The 14,442-nt window shown below is 54.7% G+C and overlaps 6 protein-coding genes across 6 annotated transcripts; 4 read left to right on the forward strand and 2 right to left on the reverse strand.

Annotated features, from left to right (window-relative positions):
* Nucleotides 1-93: 93 nt before the first annotated feature.
* On the forward strand, nucleotides 94-1,131 carry J4E90_009977 (uncharacterized protein; the record flags this gene model as incomplete). Its single annotated transcript, XM_051439494.1, has 1 exon — nucleotides 94-1,131. One exon carries the CDS (start codon nucleotides 94-96, stop codon nucleotides 1,129-1,131), a length of 1,038 nt encoding a protein of 345 aa, XP_051286711.1.
* Nucleotides 1,132-1,869: 738 nt separating this feature from the next.
* J4E90_009978 (uncharacterized protein) lies at nucleotides 1,870-4,001 on the reverse strand (the record flags this gene model as incomplete). Its single annotated transcript, XM_051439495.1, has 4 exons — nucleotides 1,870-2,150; nucleotides 2,200-3,074; nucleotides 3,123-3,859; nucleotides 3,915-4,001. 4 exons carry the CDS (start codon nucleotides 3,999-4,001, stop codon nucleotides 1,870-1,872), a joined length of 1,980 nt encoding a protein of 659 aa, XP_051286712.1.
* A 713-nt stretch (nucleotides 4,002-4,714) lies between these two features.
* On the forward strand, nucleotides 4,715-5,482 carry J4E90_009979 (uncharacterized protein; the record flags this gene model as incomplete). Its single annotated transcript, XM_051439496.1, has 1 exon — nucleotides 4,715-5,482. One exon carries the CDS (start codon nucleotides 4,715-4,717, stop codon nucleotides 5,480-5,482), a length of 768 nt encoding a protein of 255 aa, XP_051286713.1.
* A 2,660-nt stretch (nucleotides 5,483-8,142) lies between these two features.
* Nucleotides 8,143-9,401, forward strand: J4E90_009980 (uncharacterized protein; the record flags this gene model as incomplete). Its single annotated transcript, XM_051439497.1, has 6 exons — nucleotides 8,143-8,311; nucleotides 8,362-8,548; nucleotides 8,598-8,742; nucleotides 8,792-8,960; nucleotides 9,012-9,284; nucleotides 9,337-9,401. 6 exons carry the CDS (start codon nucleotides 8,143-8,145, stop codon nucleotides 9,399-9,401), a joined length of 1,008 nt encoding a protein of 335 aa, XP_051286714.1.
* Nucleotides 9,402-10,422: 1,021 nt separating this feature from the next.
* On the forward strand, nucleotides 10,423-11,136 carry J4E90_009981 (uncharacterized protein; the record flags this gene model as incomplete). The annotated part of the gene is made up of 1 exon (XM_051439498.1): nucleotides 10,423-11,136. The coding sequence occupies one exon, from the start codon at nucleotides 10,423-10,425 to the stop codon at nucleotides 11,134-11,136; it is 714 nt and encodes a 237-aa protein (XP_051286715.1).
* Nucleotides 11,137-11,288: 152 nt separating this feature from the next.
* Nucleotides 11,289-13,789, reverse strand: J4E90_009982 (uncharacterized protein; the record flags this gene model as incomplete). The annotated part of the gene is made up of 3 exons (XM_051439499.1): nucleotides 11,289-12,641; nucleotides 12,696-13,373; nucleotides 13,424-13,789. The coding sequence occupies 3 exons, from the start codon at nucleotides 13,787-13,789 to the stop codon at nucleotides 11,289-11,291; spliced, it is 2,397 nt and encodes a 798-aa protein (XP_051286716.1).
* Between the last annotated feature and the right edge of the window lie 653 nt (nucleotides 13,790-14,442).

Here is a 14,442-nt window from a genome sequence, read left to right on the forward strand (position 1 = left end):
ATACATTCTTTTTGGCTGAGCCACTATCTTTACATTTCAACACCTTCAGCCTCAAACATCCACACGGACTTTCACGCTACTACTTCCATCAAGATGAAGTACTCAGTCCCCGTTGTCCTCGCTCTCTCGAGCAGCGCTGCCGCCGCCCCCTTCGGCGACTACCTCGACGCCATCTTCGGCACCAAGGACACCCGTCAGGCTCCTCCTCCTCCCAGCTTCCCTTCCATGGGCATGCCACCTATGGGCTCTCCCACTCCAGGTTTCCCCCCCATGGGTCCTCCCATGGGAACTGGTGCACCAACACCTGGCTTCCCTCCAATGGGTGCCCCAACCCCAGGCTTCCCCCCTATGGGCGCACCAACCCCAGGCTTCCCCCCAATGGGCCCTCCCTCCGGCCTCCCTCCCATGGGCGCACCAACCCCCGGATTCCCTCCCATGGGCCCACCCATGGGCACCGGCGCCCCAACACCCCCCGGCTTCCCCATGCCCATGCCCACCGGCGGCTTCCCCGGCGGTCCAGGCGGCTCCAGCAACATGCCCCCTTCCTGGCCCGTCCGCGCGCGCGCCGCCCGCAACCTAGCCATCGACTACCAGCTCGCCCCGCGCCAAGGCGGCGACCTGCCCCTCCCCAGCTTCTCTCTCGCAGACCCCGAGAACGGCGGCGCACCTACTCCTACTGAGTCCCCCTCCGGCGGCGGTGAAGAAGGCCCAGGAGGTTTCCCGGGACTACCCACTCCCACCCCTGGTGCCCCCGAGGGCCCCGGCGGCGGATTCCCAGCGCCCACAGGCGGATTCCCGGGTTTGCCTACTGGTGCGCCTGAGGGACCTGGTGGAGGACCGGGTGGTTTCCCGACGGATCTTCCTTCTTTCCCTATGCCGACTGGTATGCCTGGTGGTTCAGGTGGTTTCCCTGGTCTGCCTGGTACTGGCATGCCCGGTCTGCCTACTACCATGGAGACGATGACGCGTGGGCCTAAGCCGACTGGTATGCCTGAACTTCCTGGTCAGGAGGATGGCCAGCAGGGTCCAGGTGGTGACAACGGGTCTGGTGGCTGGTGGAGCTGGCTTGGTGGATTGTTCGGTGGTGGTAAGGGAGATGGCGAGGGTGCTGGAAGTGGAATTGGTGCTTAGATGCCCGATACCCTTTGACATTTGGATGATCGGAGGAAAGGAAAGGGAGGATGAAGACGTCTTGATGGCGCGATTGGTTTCGATTCTTGTCAAATTACTTTACACATTCACTTTACTACAAATAAATCATACATGCCAATGTGGTAAAATGATATACAAACAAATCATCTCAGCACAAGCATCACTTCCACGACATGTTGTCCAGTGTCTTCGATGAACTCAGCCTGATATCATAGGTGAAGATAAGATGCAATTATCTATATCAACCACATATATATACCATATGTTAAAGAACGTAAATCATCAAAATTGACCGCCGCCGTTGAGGGCAGCAATCGGGTATCTCAGAAAGGCAGGCCATGCCTACATCACCATCCTCCTTCTCCTCCACTAACTATGCTTCTTGAACTTTTTAGGGTTCCCGCACCATAATCTTTATTTTTTGCGTGACGGTCGTCGGGTTGAATTGACGCCTCCCAGATGCATATGCTTATGCTTTGTAATGCTTTCACTTTTCTTGAAAGCACCTATTAGAACCGAATTTGCGCCGAGATATGAAGAGTCGGAGAATTTTGCGCTTGTTGAAGTGCAAGAGTCCTGTTGAAAAAGGGACTCTGTTGCGTATGTTGTTGAAGACCGAAGTGAAAGTGGAGATTGTCCGAGGGAAGCTCCTCAAGAGTTGGGTCTTAATGTGTTGAATACAGTGAGACCGGGTGTCGTTGTGGAATCCAAGCAAGCCTAGTTGGACATTGCAAGGCTCCTCATGCCGTTCGTGACCTCGACAGCGGCTGCCTTGGCGGCGTCAATGAGGCTTGGGTTCTCTTCTTTGCGAGGTCCGACTTTCTCGCCATTCGTGCCGTTCACGTTGCTTTCGCCGTTGACTGGCTTCTTCGCTTCCTCTCCGTTTGTGCCAGGCACGTCAACGTTGTTGGGGTCGACCAGGGGCTTGTCCATGTCCTTGACTTCTAGTCCGTCGAAGATGGGGAAGATGCCGCGAGTGGCGTGGAAGTCGTTATGTACTGTAGGATGTTAGTTGACAGAGCTTGATGGTTAAGCGAATATACTCACCGATGTTCAGGAGGTACCATGTGTCTACAACATCCTGGATCACATAACGTGAAGGACTGACACCAGCATGGCAGTTGGCCCACTGCTGTCCGAGGCGGTAGAATTCGTCCTTCCAGGCGAGGAAGCTGACTGTTTCGACAATGGTTGGCTGCACAATCTCCTTGCCTGGGAAGACACCCCAAGTAACAGCATTTGGTCCTTCGTTGGGAGCATTCGTCTTCAAGTCGCCATCCTTGTTGACCGCATAGTATGTGAACTCAGGGTCGCGCTCGAGACGTGTGATAATCTCCGAAATGTGCTCTGGAGAGACAAACACTTCTAGGTATGCCTTCTGGTAGACGTAACCATTGCGTGGACCCCAACCAAAGACAGGGTCCGAAGACTTGGCTCCGTTGACAGCAGGCTGGGAGTTGATGGTCAGGAAACCGCGACGGTTCAGATCGATGAGATCATCAGTGATGGATCCAGCTTCAGTCGTGATGGGCTGTTCACTCCACGGCAACGAGTCGAGCTTTCCCTCCATGTAGCGTACGAAGAGTTCGGACAGATCCCTAATCGACATTGGTGTGCCCCATAGCTTGATGTTCTGCTCATTGGTTCCCTTCAGACCGATGCCATATGAGTCCAATTCACCGAACGCAGGCGAGCGAGAATCTCCCCAGCGACCGTTGGGGAACTCGTCCCAGTCTTGTGTGCGTGCGATATACGATCGGTTGCGGTTGCGCCAGAAGATGGGTCGCACGTTCTCGTCGCGTCGGTTGAGGGCCAGGGAAGGCCGCCACGGAAGGGGCTTCTCTAGCGGTGACTCGGGGTCTGGTAGGAGGTCTAGTTCTTCGAGGACCATGCGGGTGGCTTGTGCGAGATTCATGGTGTAGCTATAAGGGAATTAGTCGGCGATCTTTCAGTCTCGAGCATCTACTTACAAGTGCAGATGTATGATACCAGCATCGATCAGCCGCCGGCACATGTCTGCGACCAGAGTCTTGCCAACTTCACGGACTTCGACGTCGTCGTTCTTGACAGGCTCCAATGCCTCAGTCCAGTTCTTGGGGATGTTGCACTTGGTCCATTGAGCTCGGCGTAAAAATGCCGCGTATGTGTGGATCGGCATAATGCCAGGAATGATGGGAACGTCGATGCCCTTGGCACGAACCTTCCTGACCCACTCGAGGAAGAGATCGGTATCGTAGAACATCTGTGTGACAATGAAGGTTCCTCCGGCATCCACCTTCTCCTTGAGATGGTCGATGAGCTCATCGACGTTGTCATTATCGTCGCTCCCTTCGGAGTATCCGGCCACACCAATGTCGAAATGGTTTCCGTACTTCTCCTTAATGTATACGACGAGATCCTTGGCATAACGGAAGCCACCTGCTGTCGCCTCCCACTTTTCTCTCTCACGCGGCGGGTCTCCCCTCAGGGCGAGGATGTTGGTGCAGCCGGCGTTGTATGCGTCGCGGAGGGCGTCGTCGAGCTTCGACTTTTCCATGTCGGTGCACGTAAGGTGCATGCAGGTTTCGAGGCCGTAGACGGATTGTGCGACCTTGACCATCTCGCAGGTCAGCTTGGAGTGGCGGCCACCGGCGCCCCAGGTGAGATCGATGAACTGTGGACCGAAGCCATGCATGCGGTCCATGCGGTCGTAGAGGTTTTGGACTCCCTAGATGGAATCAGCTTTCTGCTCCTTGTGCCAGGGACATCAGGGTGCGGCGTACCTGCGCTGTCTTGGGCGGGAAGAATTCGAAGGAGAAGGTTGGCTTTCCCTCCTCCCGCGCCTGGGCAAGTTTCTGAGAGATGTGCATGATGGAGAGGTATAGGAAAACTAGAGAAAGAAGAGGGAGGAAATTGTAGAGTCTGCGTCAATTCTCCCGACGTTAGTGAAATGTATATGAGAGATATGCACCCCGCGGTGGAATTCGGGCGATGTGCAAGGATGCTGCGTACTGCGGTGTTGACACGAGCTATCCAAAGTATCGTTTGCGGGCCCAGCGATCTGCGAGTGTCCGCGACATGTACCACTGCTGTCTTGCGGTCGGTCAGTGGGCGAGAGGTGAGTGATGCGTTGATGTACAGTTTTCCTTAGCGGAAGGTTGACGTTGAAGCGGTTAGCGCAGTACGGAGGCACAATCGGAGCCCTCCAGCCCTGCCAAGCGTGGCCCATCTTCGGCGGTCTGCCATGGCTGCTCTGGCACCACTGGACGATCCGGTGGCTATACGTAACATGTGCATGCGGTGGGCGCGCGTCGTCACAGGAGATGCAGAGAGCGCTTGGGCAGGCCGCAAGGCGCGCATATTATAATGTGGCATTGAATGTGGTAATGGATGTGGCATGGAGCCCCACAAACGTGTCCCGTCCCACACAAGCTCCCCTCCACCGCTGGTGGCCGAATTGTCCCTTCCCCGGGTTTACCCTATGCGGTAACCCCGGATCATCATCGTTGCGCAAGAGTGTGCTTGGGAAGCTGCCAGACGCTCTACAAGTAACATTCTTCATACACACATACAAACCGCAGCTATGCCGCCCATCACGCGCCCCCGCCGCATCGTCGGCGTCTCGCTGAAGATGTACTTCGACCTGCCCAGCACCCTGTCCTACGTCCGCGGCGTCTTGCAACTTGACGGCGACGCCTGGAACTCGCGCATCGATCTCTTCGTCATCCCCGACTTCGTCTCGCTCACCGAATCTGCCCGCATCCTCGAGTCCTCGTCTATCATGCTTGGCGCCCAAGATACCATGTGGGAGGACAAGGGCGCATACACCGGCGAGGTCAGCTCACTAGTGCTGCGCCAGGCAGGTGCGCGCATAGTAGAGATTGGACATGCGGAGCGGAGGGCCATGTTCGGCGAGACAGACGAGACGGTCGCGAAGAAGGCTGGTGCAGCAGCGAGGAACGGCCTCATACCGCTGGTGTGCATTGGCGAGAAGACGCACCACAGCGTCGCATCGGCAGCTGTCGGTGCAGCTATACAGGAGTGCAAACCCCAGGTCATGTCAGTGCTGGCTGCCGTCCCGGACGACACTGAGGTAATCCTGGCCTACGAGCCTGTCTGGGCCATTGGCGCAAAGGAGCCCGCCGACCCCGACCACGTTGTCAATGTTACGAAAGAGCTTAGGAAGCTGGCTGCTGGCAGAGCGGGCACCACAAGAATCGTCTACGGAGGAAGCGCTGGCCCTGGCACCTTTGCGAAGATTGCCGAAGGCGTCGATGGCTTGTTCCTGGGTCGTTTCGCGCATGACATTAAGAATCTCAAGAAGGTAATCGAAGAAGTTTGCGGAGCTTGAGGTCGCTGTGGATGACCGTACGGCCGTTGAAGCACTCATTCTTTTTCGCATTAATCATTCAGCGGAGGATCGGAGTCGGGGAAGGGGGAACAAGGCGAACAAACCAGCCGGGTGAGATTACTTATCTTCTCATCATCACCATTCATCTCGTCATGTGCGCAGGTATAAAGAGAATGACGTGCCGGCTTGGTACCTTCTCTCAAACTGATCCATCTCATCTTCTGAGAGCGCGTGCAATGCACCTTCCTCTTCTATCAGCACTTCTGTTGACGTTGCATCATGTTGACTGGCGTGGAACACATGTCCCTTCGCAAGAAGTGCCCAACTAATCACCGCTGTACGCAATCTGCTCGGCTCGATCATCGGTACGTTTCGCGATCATGGCGAACGAGTTTATGACAGTCGTTCGGGACTAGGCAGGAGCGACGCGCGCCTGTCCATGCTGAGCAAGTACGGGGTCCCCAGGAGCAGAAGGTGCGAACGACGACGAGGAGACTTCGAGCCATCCAACATCCGAATGTACCGACGATCTGTATCTCCTTGTACCTTCTCACCAGCTTTCGGCACTTCAACATGGAAAGCACCGAAGACCGAAACTCTCCGAAGGCTACCCACATGAACTTTCAACGCCGCATGATCCACACTCCGCAGGACTCTTGGTCGCAATCTCGTGTCACGTTCTTCGGATGCCGATTTCGGATGCCGGTAGCCCATACGCAGTGGAAGCATGTCCCGCAGAGCAGATGCATGCTTTCACGATGGATAAGGCGATGCAGATTCTATGGACAACCTTGTGCTGGACCGGAAGCGTTGTTCCCTGTGATCGCGAAAAGCCCGAATCCGTTCGGATCAGAGGGGTCACGGCATACGCCGCTAGAATCCTGGGTCGCGGTCTTACTGGGATGCTGATGGCTCGGATCCACGGAAGATGCGGTCTGCCTTTTGGACACCTGGCAAGCTTGCCTATTACCGACTAAGAGGTTGCGAGCGCGTTAATCGGAACGAATTTTGGGAATCGTCGTGCGACGTGCGGTGTGCGGTCAACCAGGTTTTCATTTCGAGTGCGACTGGAGCCTGCGTGGAACAATGCAACTCCCCGGAACACTTTATGCCATATGCCAGCCTCGATTCACTCCAACCACGAGCCCAGTGTTTGTGCATCTACCTATTCCCGGGGCTTGGTTTCAAAAACCACCAGTCTTCCCCCATCGTAGGCTGGATTGGGTTAGGCGGGCTTACTCGCGGAATCAATCCGCCGCCTACCCGTTTCGTGGTCGGATGAGCGCAAGCTACTCGCCAAATGCCCTACGCTCGATACCAGTCACCAGATTCTGAAGCCACCATGCACACCTCGGTAGTGGAACGCGGGGGCTGGCTCTGGGCCCTCCCTTGCAGTTTGACACCAACTGCGGAACTGATTTATCGACCATAAGATGCACATGCAACCACAACAGCTTCGCCGCACGAGGCCGGACTGCATATGTTCTGGACTGAGTCGAAGCAGTTGGTCGTTCTCGTCACACAGATCTGCAACTGCCTCAATTGCAACGTTGCACACGATCGCACTTTGGAGCCACACCATCAGTAATCGATATCGCCTACACGACTCGTTTGCGAGACGTCAAAAGGAACTCTCATGCGCGGCTTCAGAGATGCCGTGGGCGACATGACGTTTGGGAATAACGCCTGCACCACTCATCCGGATCTAGCGTTCCTAGTACGCTTTCCCCGCAAAGTCAACCCCAATAAGTGACGGCCCGACGATCATTTAGCTCCGAAGTCTAGGCTCCGCACACATCCCCAACTTTCGCGTGCTTCATCTCCACTCGACTCCGCAGAACCGATCTTATTTCCTGCAGCTGCAGATCCCTTACTGGCTGTCACTGAGTCGGATCACGATCACGTTACAACGTTCAATGCGTACCATTTGCATTGCAACCGTTTTGGGCACTAGGGTCGCCGAGGTCTTGCCAATACGGCGAGGCTAAGAGTGTGATCAATTGTGTTTCACGAAGAAGCATGCTTATCGTAGAGTCCTCGATGGGAATCTACATCTCCAATCGCCCATTTGGTCGCTCGTTATCATGCACTCTTGGATAAGCCCCGACGGTGTTATAGGCAGAACGTCTGGGGTGTGCAATGTGACTGCGCGGAACGCCACTGTTGTTTCTGGGGATGCGTCGCCAGGGAAGCCACGTCCGCAGCTAAGGATGAACTCCTCATGACTCCGGCGAATCAAGACCTGGCCGTCCTTCGAGCTCTAGTCTGGGCAGATCTGCCCTCCCGCCAATTCGACTACGTGCATCAGGTCCAACGCGGAGCCGCAGCGGTTGGTCCTCAAACTCTTGTTTTACCGGGGTGGCCTGGCTGCACCTGCCACCTACTTGGTGATGATCCCTTGCTTTCGTCCGCGGCTACGCTTTCTTGGAATTGGAATCCGTGCCTCAAGGTTTGCGGAGCACCATCGTTACGTTACTACACTCTTAATGAAGATTGTCTGCCCACCTATATCAATCCTATCCTCCATCTTCTAGCCTCCTATGTCACGTTACGAGAACTCTACAGCTACTACCACTTCATCCACTGGCCACCATCACGAAACGTCCTCCTCTAATACTAACTCTAACGGAAGCGGTCTGTTCGATAACCACATCGCCTGTATGACTTCCAACCACGACCACAAGTACGCAACGAACGACGCCCATCTCGGTGCGACTACGGCTCGGGACGCGGAGACTCTATCAGCTGGATCCACTGCGAGGAACGAGTCGACGACAAGAATGATGGATAACCCCAACGCTTTGGAGAAGGACTTCTCTCGGCAAGATGGTAAGACGCTTTTGCGACGCGTACTTGCGAATCCGACTGACACGCTCTAGCTTACGGCAATGGATATGGCGGACACGCACACCTCGATGCTTCGGCCGATTCTGGTACCGCGCTGCATCAAATTCGAACAGCAGGCAGCATCTCCATCTCGCCAGAGCTTTTCGAGAAGCTATACCTGTCACCTCCGAACAAGGTAAAGGGAGATCTGCGCAAGACGTTCGGTAACCCAACACCTCTGTAAGTTCTCATTACAAATTTCGGGTTCGCAGTTGCTGACATTCCATAGCGCTTTGATCGGTTTCTTGTTGTCGCTGCATCCGTTGAGCATGACCCTTATGGGATGGCGAGGCGCTGGTGGGAGTGGATCTGCAAGCATCGGGTGGTATTACTTCTGCGGTGGTCTGCTCATGATCCTCGGTGGCCTCGGTGAAGTATGTTTGTCCTGAAACTTGTAACAGCAAACACTAACCGCTACCACAGTGGATTCTCGGCAACACCTTCCCCTTCGTTGTTTTCTGCTCTTTCGGTGCCTTCTGGCTCGGTTTCGCCGCAACTCTCCAACCTTTCTACAACTCATACGCCGCATACGCAGATCCAAGCGTCGAAGGCAGCACAGGTCTCGAGTCTGTGGGCTTCAATGTCGGTCTTGGTACGTTGCCTACACCATGATTCGGAATTGCACCCCTAACGGTTGATACAGCATACTTCCTCGTCATGATGGGCATTCTATGCCTCGTCTACCTCGTCTGCTCCATCCGCACGAACCTGATCTTCTTCCTTATCTTCTTCACCCTTGTACCCGCCTTTGGTCTCCTTGCCGGAAGCTACTTCCAGCTTGCCAATGGCCAAGCTGCTCTTGCTGTCAAGCTCGCTGAAGCTGCGGGAGCTTTCACCTTCGTCACGTGTATGTGCGGATGGTACATCTTCTTCGCCATTATGCTGGCTAGTGTCGACTTCCCATTCGATCTACCTCGTGAGTTGACCATGTCTCTTTCAAGTTCAGTTCGTCTGCTAACACGAAACAGTTGTCGATCTATCTAGTGTGGTGAAGGGCGCCAGCGAGAAGCGCAAGATTGACCACATGGAGTAGACAAGATCTCGACGGTGTACGGTCGGAATGCGAAGCATTGGATATGGGAGTGGCAGACAAGTGGAGATATCAAGAGTGGGCCGGATACCAGACGAAAGGCACGCTACGCGCGTCAGACAGTCGAGACGGTGATACTGTCAGTGGCCGATCAGAGTGTGAAGCTACGCTTTCCCTTCCATCATGTGCCCATGCTAAGGATGATATTTATAAGTTACGCACGAAATAGTAATTATGCAACTCACGAATTCATATCTCTCCACATGCACTACCTCTTCTTCGTGTTCAATGCATCATTACGATCCAGGATATGGTCGCGTGTCCATCGCATGACGAATCCCACCAGCTGCCGTCGGGCTCGCCCGAGGCATTTCGATCCTGCAAATCTCACGACGACTAAACGACCATTTCAGCCTTAGAATTAGGGAACTCGAGACACAATTTCCGCGAAAGCATAACATGGCAGCCTCGTTCTGGTCGACACGCCGTGTCGCATGAAGCCCCATGTCACAGAGTTGACAGGTCTGACACGTCCGACCCCGATTTACGGGTCCGCCAACCAACTCCTTCAAGCGAACAGATGGTACGTGCATATATACATATAACCAAATCAACGAACAACATATAGGTCTTTTGCTAACTGAATATCTGATATCCAACGACCTGCCAAACTCGCATCCAACTTCCCCTCCTCCCACGCTCCGCACCACACGTCACCACCATGATTTACCCGGTGGAAGCAGCCCCCATGCATGCCACACGGCACACCACATCCACATCCACCAGCACATCAACCCGTCCGCGGAGGCGAAGTACATCATCAAGTCGCTCGTCCGCATCCCAAAACTTCTCGCGCCCCCATTTACAACCCACAATACCCCGGAAATCTGCTCCAGCGTCCCTTCCCCTTAGAGCCCTCACAGACTCCTCCGCCCCCATCGCCCAAACCATCATCATAAAACCAAAACCACATCATATCCCTTCTACTACATCGAGATCGAGATCGAGAAAACCACCACACAAAATGGCAACCTACTTCCTCACGGGCGCGAACCGCGGTATTGGATTGGAGTTTGTAAGGCAGTTGGCTGCGAAGGGCGACAACACCATCATCGCGGGCGTACGCTCGAAATCAGGTGACGTCGCAGAACTGGAAGAAATGAGCAAAACGAACCCCAAAATCCACATCATCGAATGCGACGCCTCCTCGCTAGACTCCCTCTCCTCCATCGAGTTCCGCGTCGCAGAAATCCTATCCAAGAGCGGCGCATCACTCGACTACCTCTTCAACGTCGCCGGCATAAACGCAACATCCAGCGACACATCGCTGACGCTCGATCCGAAAAGCATGAACGAGCACATGCAAACCAACGTGCTCGGCCCGGCGAAAATCGTCTCCTCGCTGCAAAAATACCTCGCTCGCGGCGCTACGGTGCTGAACATGTCGTCTGGGCTCGGCAGTCTGACTGTTGCAACGGATATAACAAAGTGCTGTACTTATAGTATGAGTAAAGCGGCGTTGAACATGTTGACGGTGCACCAGGCGAAGGATTTGAAGAAGCTGGGGGTCAAGGTGATTTGTATGGATCCTGGGTGGGTGAAGACGAGGATGGGGGGTGAGGGCGCGATGATTGAGGCGAGTGTTAGTGTGGGGAGTATGTTGGAGGTTGTGGGGGGGTTGAAGGAGGCGGATAGTGGGAGGTTTTTTAGGTATGATGGTGTGCCTGTTGCGTGGTAGATTGGGATGAAGAATGTGAGTTAGAAGTGATAGAGGGATATGTAGATAGCATGTTGGACATAGTAGTCTGAGATAATTGTGGATGGTATCTAAAGCGACAGTGAACTACATACTTCACGCCTCGACCTCCGTCTGTAAAGCGTCTCTCATCTCTACTCCGCCACAGGGCACAAATCGTAGTTACCAGCGACGTTGTTACCCCACCACTGCGGGAACGGAATCGCCGGGCCTCCAGCTCCAAACACAGCAAACGACAAAATGAACAAGCAAGTCAAACTCGCGCCATCAAAGGCACCCGCAATAAGGTACGAGTAGTCCTTGAAGATGCGGGGACGGTAGTTCCTCAGGTAGAACTGCGTGAAGAAACCCACAATCGTCCAGCTGAGAAGCACGCACGTCTGACTCTGGTTGTAAGGAATGTATCCAGCGTACTGGATGAACTGCGGGAAGTTGATCTCTCGGAGGGAGAAGTTACCGATCTTAGGCACGAAACGAACGAAGATGCGGTGAGCGAGGACGATGGCGGCGCCGATGAGGAGACCAAAGGGGACGATGGAGTAGGCTTTTCCTTGCTTGTACAGGTACGCGGCGAGGGCCCAGGTGGAGGCGTTGGTGTTGTAGGATTGAATGGTTGCACCAGACCACGACGCGTTACCGTCGGTGTCGGCGAGTAGGTGCTTGTTTCCTGTTACGATGGAGATCATGACGGCATAGTTGATGAAGCCGCCGAGGACGGTGCCGTAAATTTGTGTCATGAACATCACGCGGGGCGGGATCTTGAGGTATTCGCCTAGTTTCAGGTCCATGCTGAGTTGCACGGCGCTGTTGATGACGTTGTGAGACCACGCGGCGAAGTACATGTTACCGATGGGGCGGCCGGGGAGGATCAGTCCGGCAATGACCTTGGACAAGTTGTTGGTTGCGATACCGTTACCGAAGCGGGCGTAGAGGAGGGTGCTGAAGGGCGAGATGATCGTGCCCATCACCAGTGCGATTACGTAGGCCCAAACGGGGAGAGTGACGTTCTCCTTGATCACGACGACGAGACCGAGCACAAAACTGACGACGAGTACGGCAAGGTACCACCACTGCGGTGCGTCCTTATAGTGCTTGGCCATGTGCGCGTGGTGAGGATCGTCGAACTTGCCCTTTTTGGCATCCTTGAACGCTCGGACTGTGTCGCCGCCCCAGAAGAGCACGATGTGGGCGATGAGGGCACCGATCGCAGCATTGGCCATGAACATGGCGTAAGCGAAGGTGCCAGTAATCCTCGGTAGACCGTATTGCAGGAGAGCCTTCTCATCCAGAATGCCATCGATGAAGACGCTCTCGCTTGGGTACTGCTTGCCCTCCTGGGTCAAGAGACGTGTTGACATGAAAGGCAGGTCCTTCGAACCCCAAGCATTGCCGTAGTAAATGCCGAGCATGATGAAAAAGCAGAACACGAATCCGGCAGCTTGATGGAGTTGGAGCTTGAGCGGAAGTGAGGACTGGAAGGAAGTGATCTGTAATAGGGATTAGTGTCTGCAGAGTATGAGTGTTTCGGAGCGCCTTCTTACGTATTGCCAGTCAAGCGAAATGCTGAACCAACCAAGACCCTCGTTGTTTGTGGCACCACCGAAGAGGTTGGTAAGCGTAGCCGCCGTGTTTCCAGTCGCATGCATGGCAGCCAGACAGGGGATCGAGATAGAGTTCAACCAGGGGAAGATGTATGCAGGGAAGAACTCGTAGACGAACATGCAGGAGAATGCAATCCAGAACCATCGGAGAGGCTTTGAATCCTTGACGCTCTGCCAGTGGAGACCTTGGAGGACCTTGACTGTAGGAAGACTGCTCCAGTAGACCGAGTCAACGTGCCATACACAGATGGGGCGCATGATACCGCAGATACCGTATCCAAAAAGTCCAATAGAAATAGTGCTGAAGATGACTGTGACAGGGCTCAAAGGCATGTCGTAAAAGAGGTCAGATGCAGCGAAGACCTGACTGGCGGGAGCAGCAATCGATGCGGAAGTCGCGGTGATGGATGTGATGGCATGCTCTTTCAAGTTCCACTCGCCGTGGTTGAAGAAGGACATGATTGTAATCCACATGGGCGCCTTGCCGACTCCGCCCTTCTCCCTCCACCGAGCCTCGAACTTGTCTCCGCGGGGTAGTAGCTTGACCCATCCCCTGCCGAGGAAGTAGGCCATGAGGACGATGAAGGTTCCTTGGATGGTGACGAGAGTGGGTTTGAACTGGTTTCGTCAGCATTCAAGGTACGCAGCCTGTGGAGATATCGACATACCTGGTAGATCTGGTACACGACGGCTTGGAATCCGGATAGACCGGTGGCCAGAAGCAGACTCCGGAAAGTCAACGCAGGGACAAAGTCGTCTCGCATAGGCAGTAGGTAGGCTGCTGCGTCGGCGCCAGTAACGATGACATGGTCCTGACCGTCGCCGTCCTTGTCGTGCCCATCGCCGTCGTATTCGGGAAGAGCGGCCTTGATCTCAGGGTCCAAAGGGCCTTTGATGTCGATGTCTCCGTCGTGGGCAGCATGCCTCTTTTCGCTGAAGTCGTTGATAGCCTTGTGGCTGGGGAGACTGACGACCTTGCCTTCGACGGCGTCGGGTCTACCCAGAACCATCACATCACCAAGAGGAGCTGCCATGGTTGCGCGAGGTGGTGGTTTGATTCATTTCGCAAGGTGGGAGTACTGGTTTTCAAATATACACTTACTCACGTGCTCTAGTGCAAACGCGTTATCGTGGCCTTCACCTGTGTGATTGCGGCGAGGTTGCGCGCAATAGCACGTCAGATAAGGCCCCTGTTGCAGGAGCGATAGGACTGCCACTCCTAGGTTTGAAAGGGCAGGTGTCCCATGTCAGGAAGCGGCCGAATACAGAAGGGTATCTAAAGATCATGCAAGGCGATGTTGGTGGCACGGCAGGTAACCTAACTGTGCAACCCGTGGGTCCTATCACTTCTTCCCTTCGTATTCTAGAACACCCGGCATATCAGAAACGAAGCCTGCAACCGTATATTGGGCAGGAAACTGCGGGGATAACGAGGTCGTGCCATCCCGTGTCGGAGATGCCGTTCCAAAGGGGATGGCCTGGCACCATGTTGCAACGGTAGGCTGATAGCGACCGATACCTAGGTAAACAACGGAATGGTGTCGCCACCAGGTTGAATGGCATCATCCGCAGACACGATATCGAATGCGCCCGGAAGAAGCATTCGCCGTGCTTATGACCGCGCGACAAGCCAATCGCGGGCAGACCTGGTGTCGCCGAACAATTGCCTCGCAATTTAGGGAAGTTT

The sequence above is a fragment of the Alternaria incomplexa genome (assembly GCF_024043165.1).
Source record: "Alternaria incomplexa strain BMP 0042 chromosome Unknown scaffold_18, whole genome shotgun sequence".
NCBI classification, from domain to species: Eukaryota; Fungi; Ascomycota; class Dothideomycetes; order Pleosporales; family Pleosporaceae; genus Alternaria; species Alternaria incomplexa.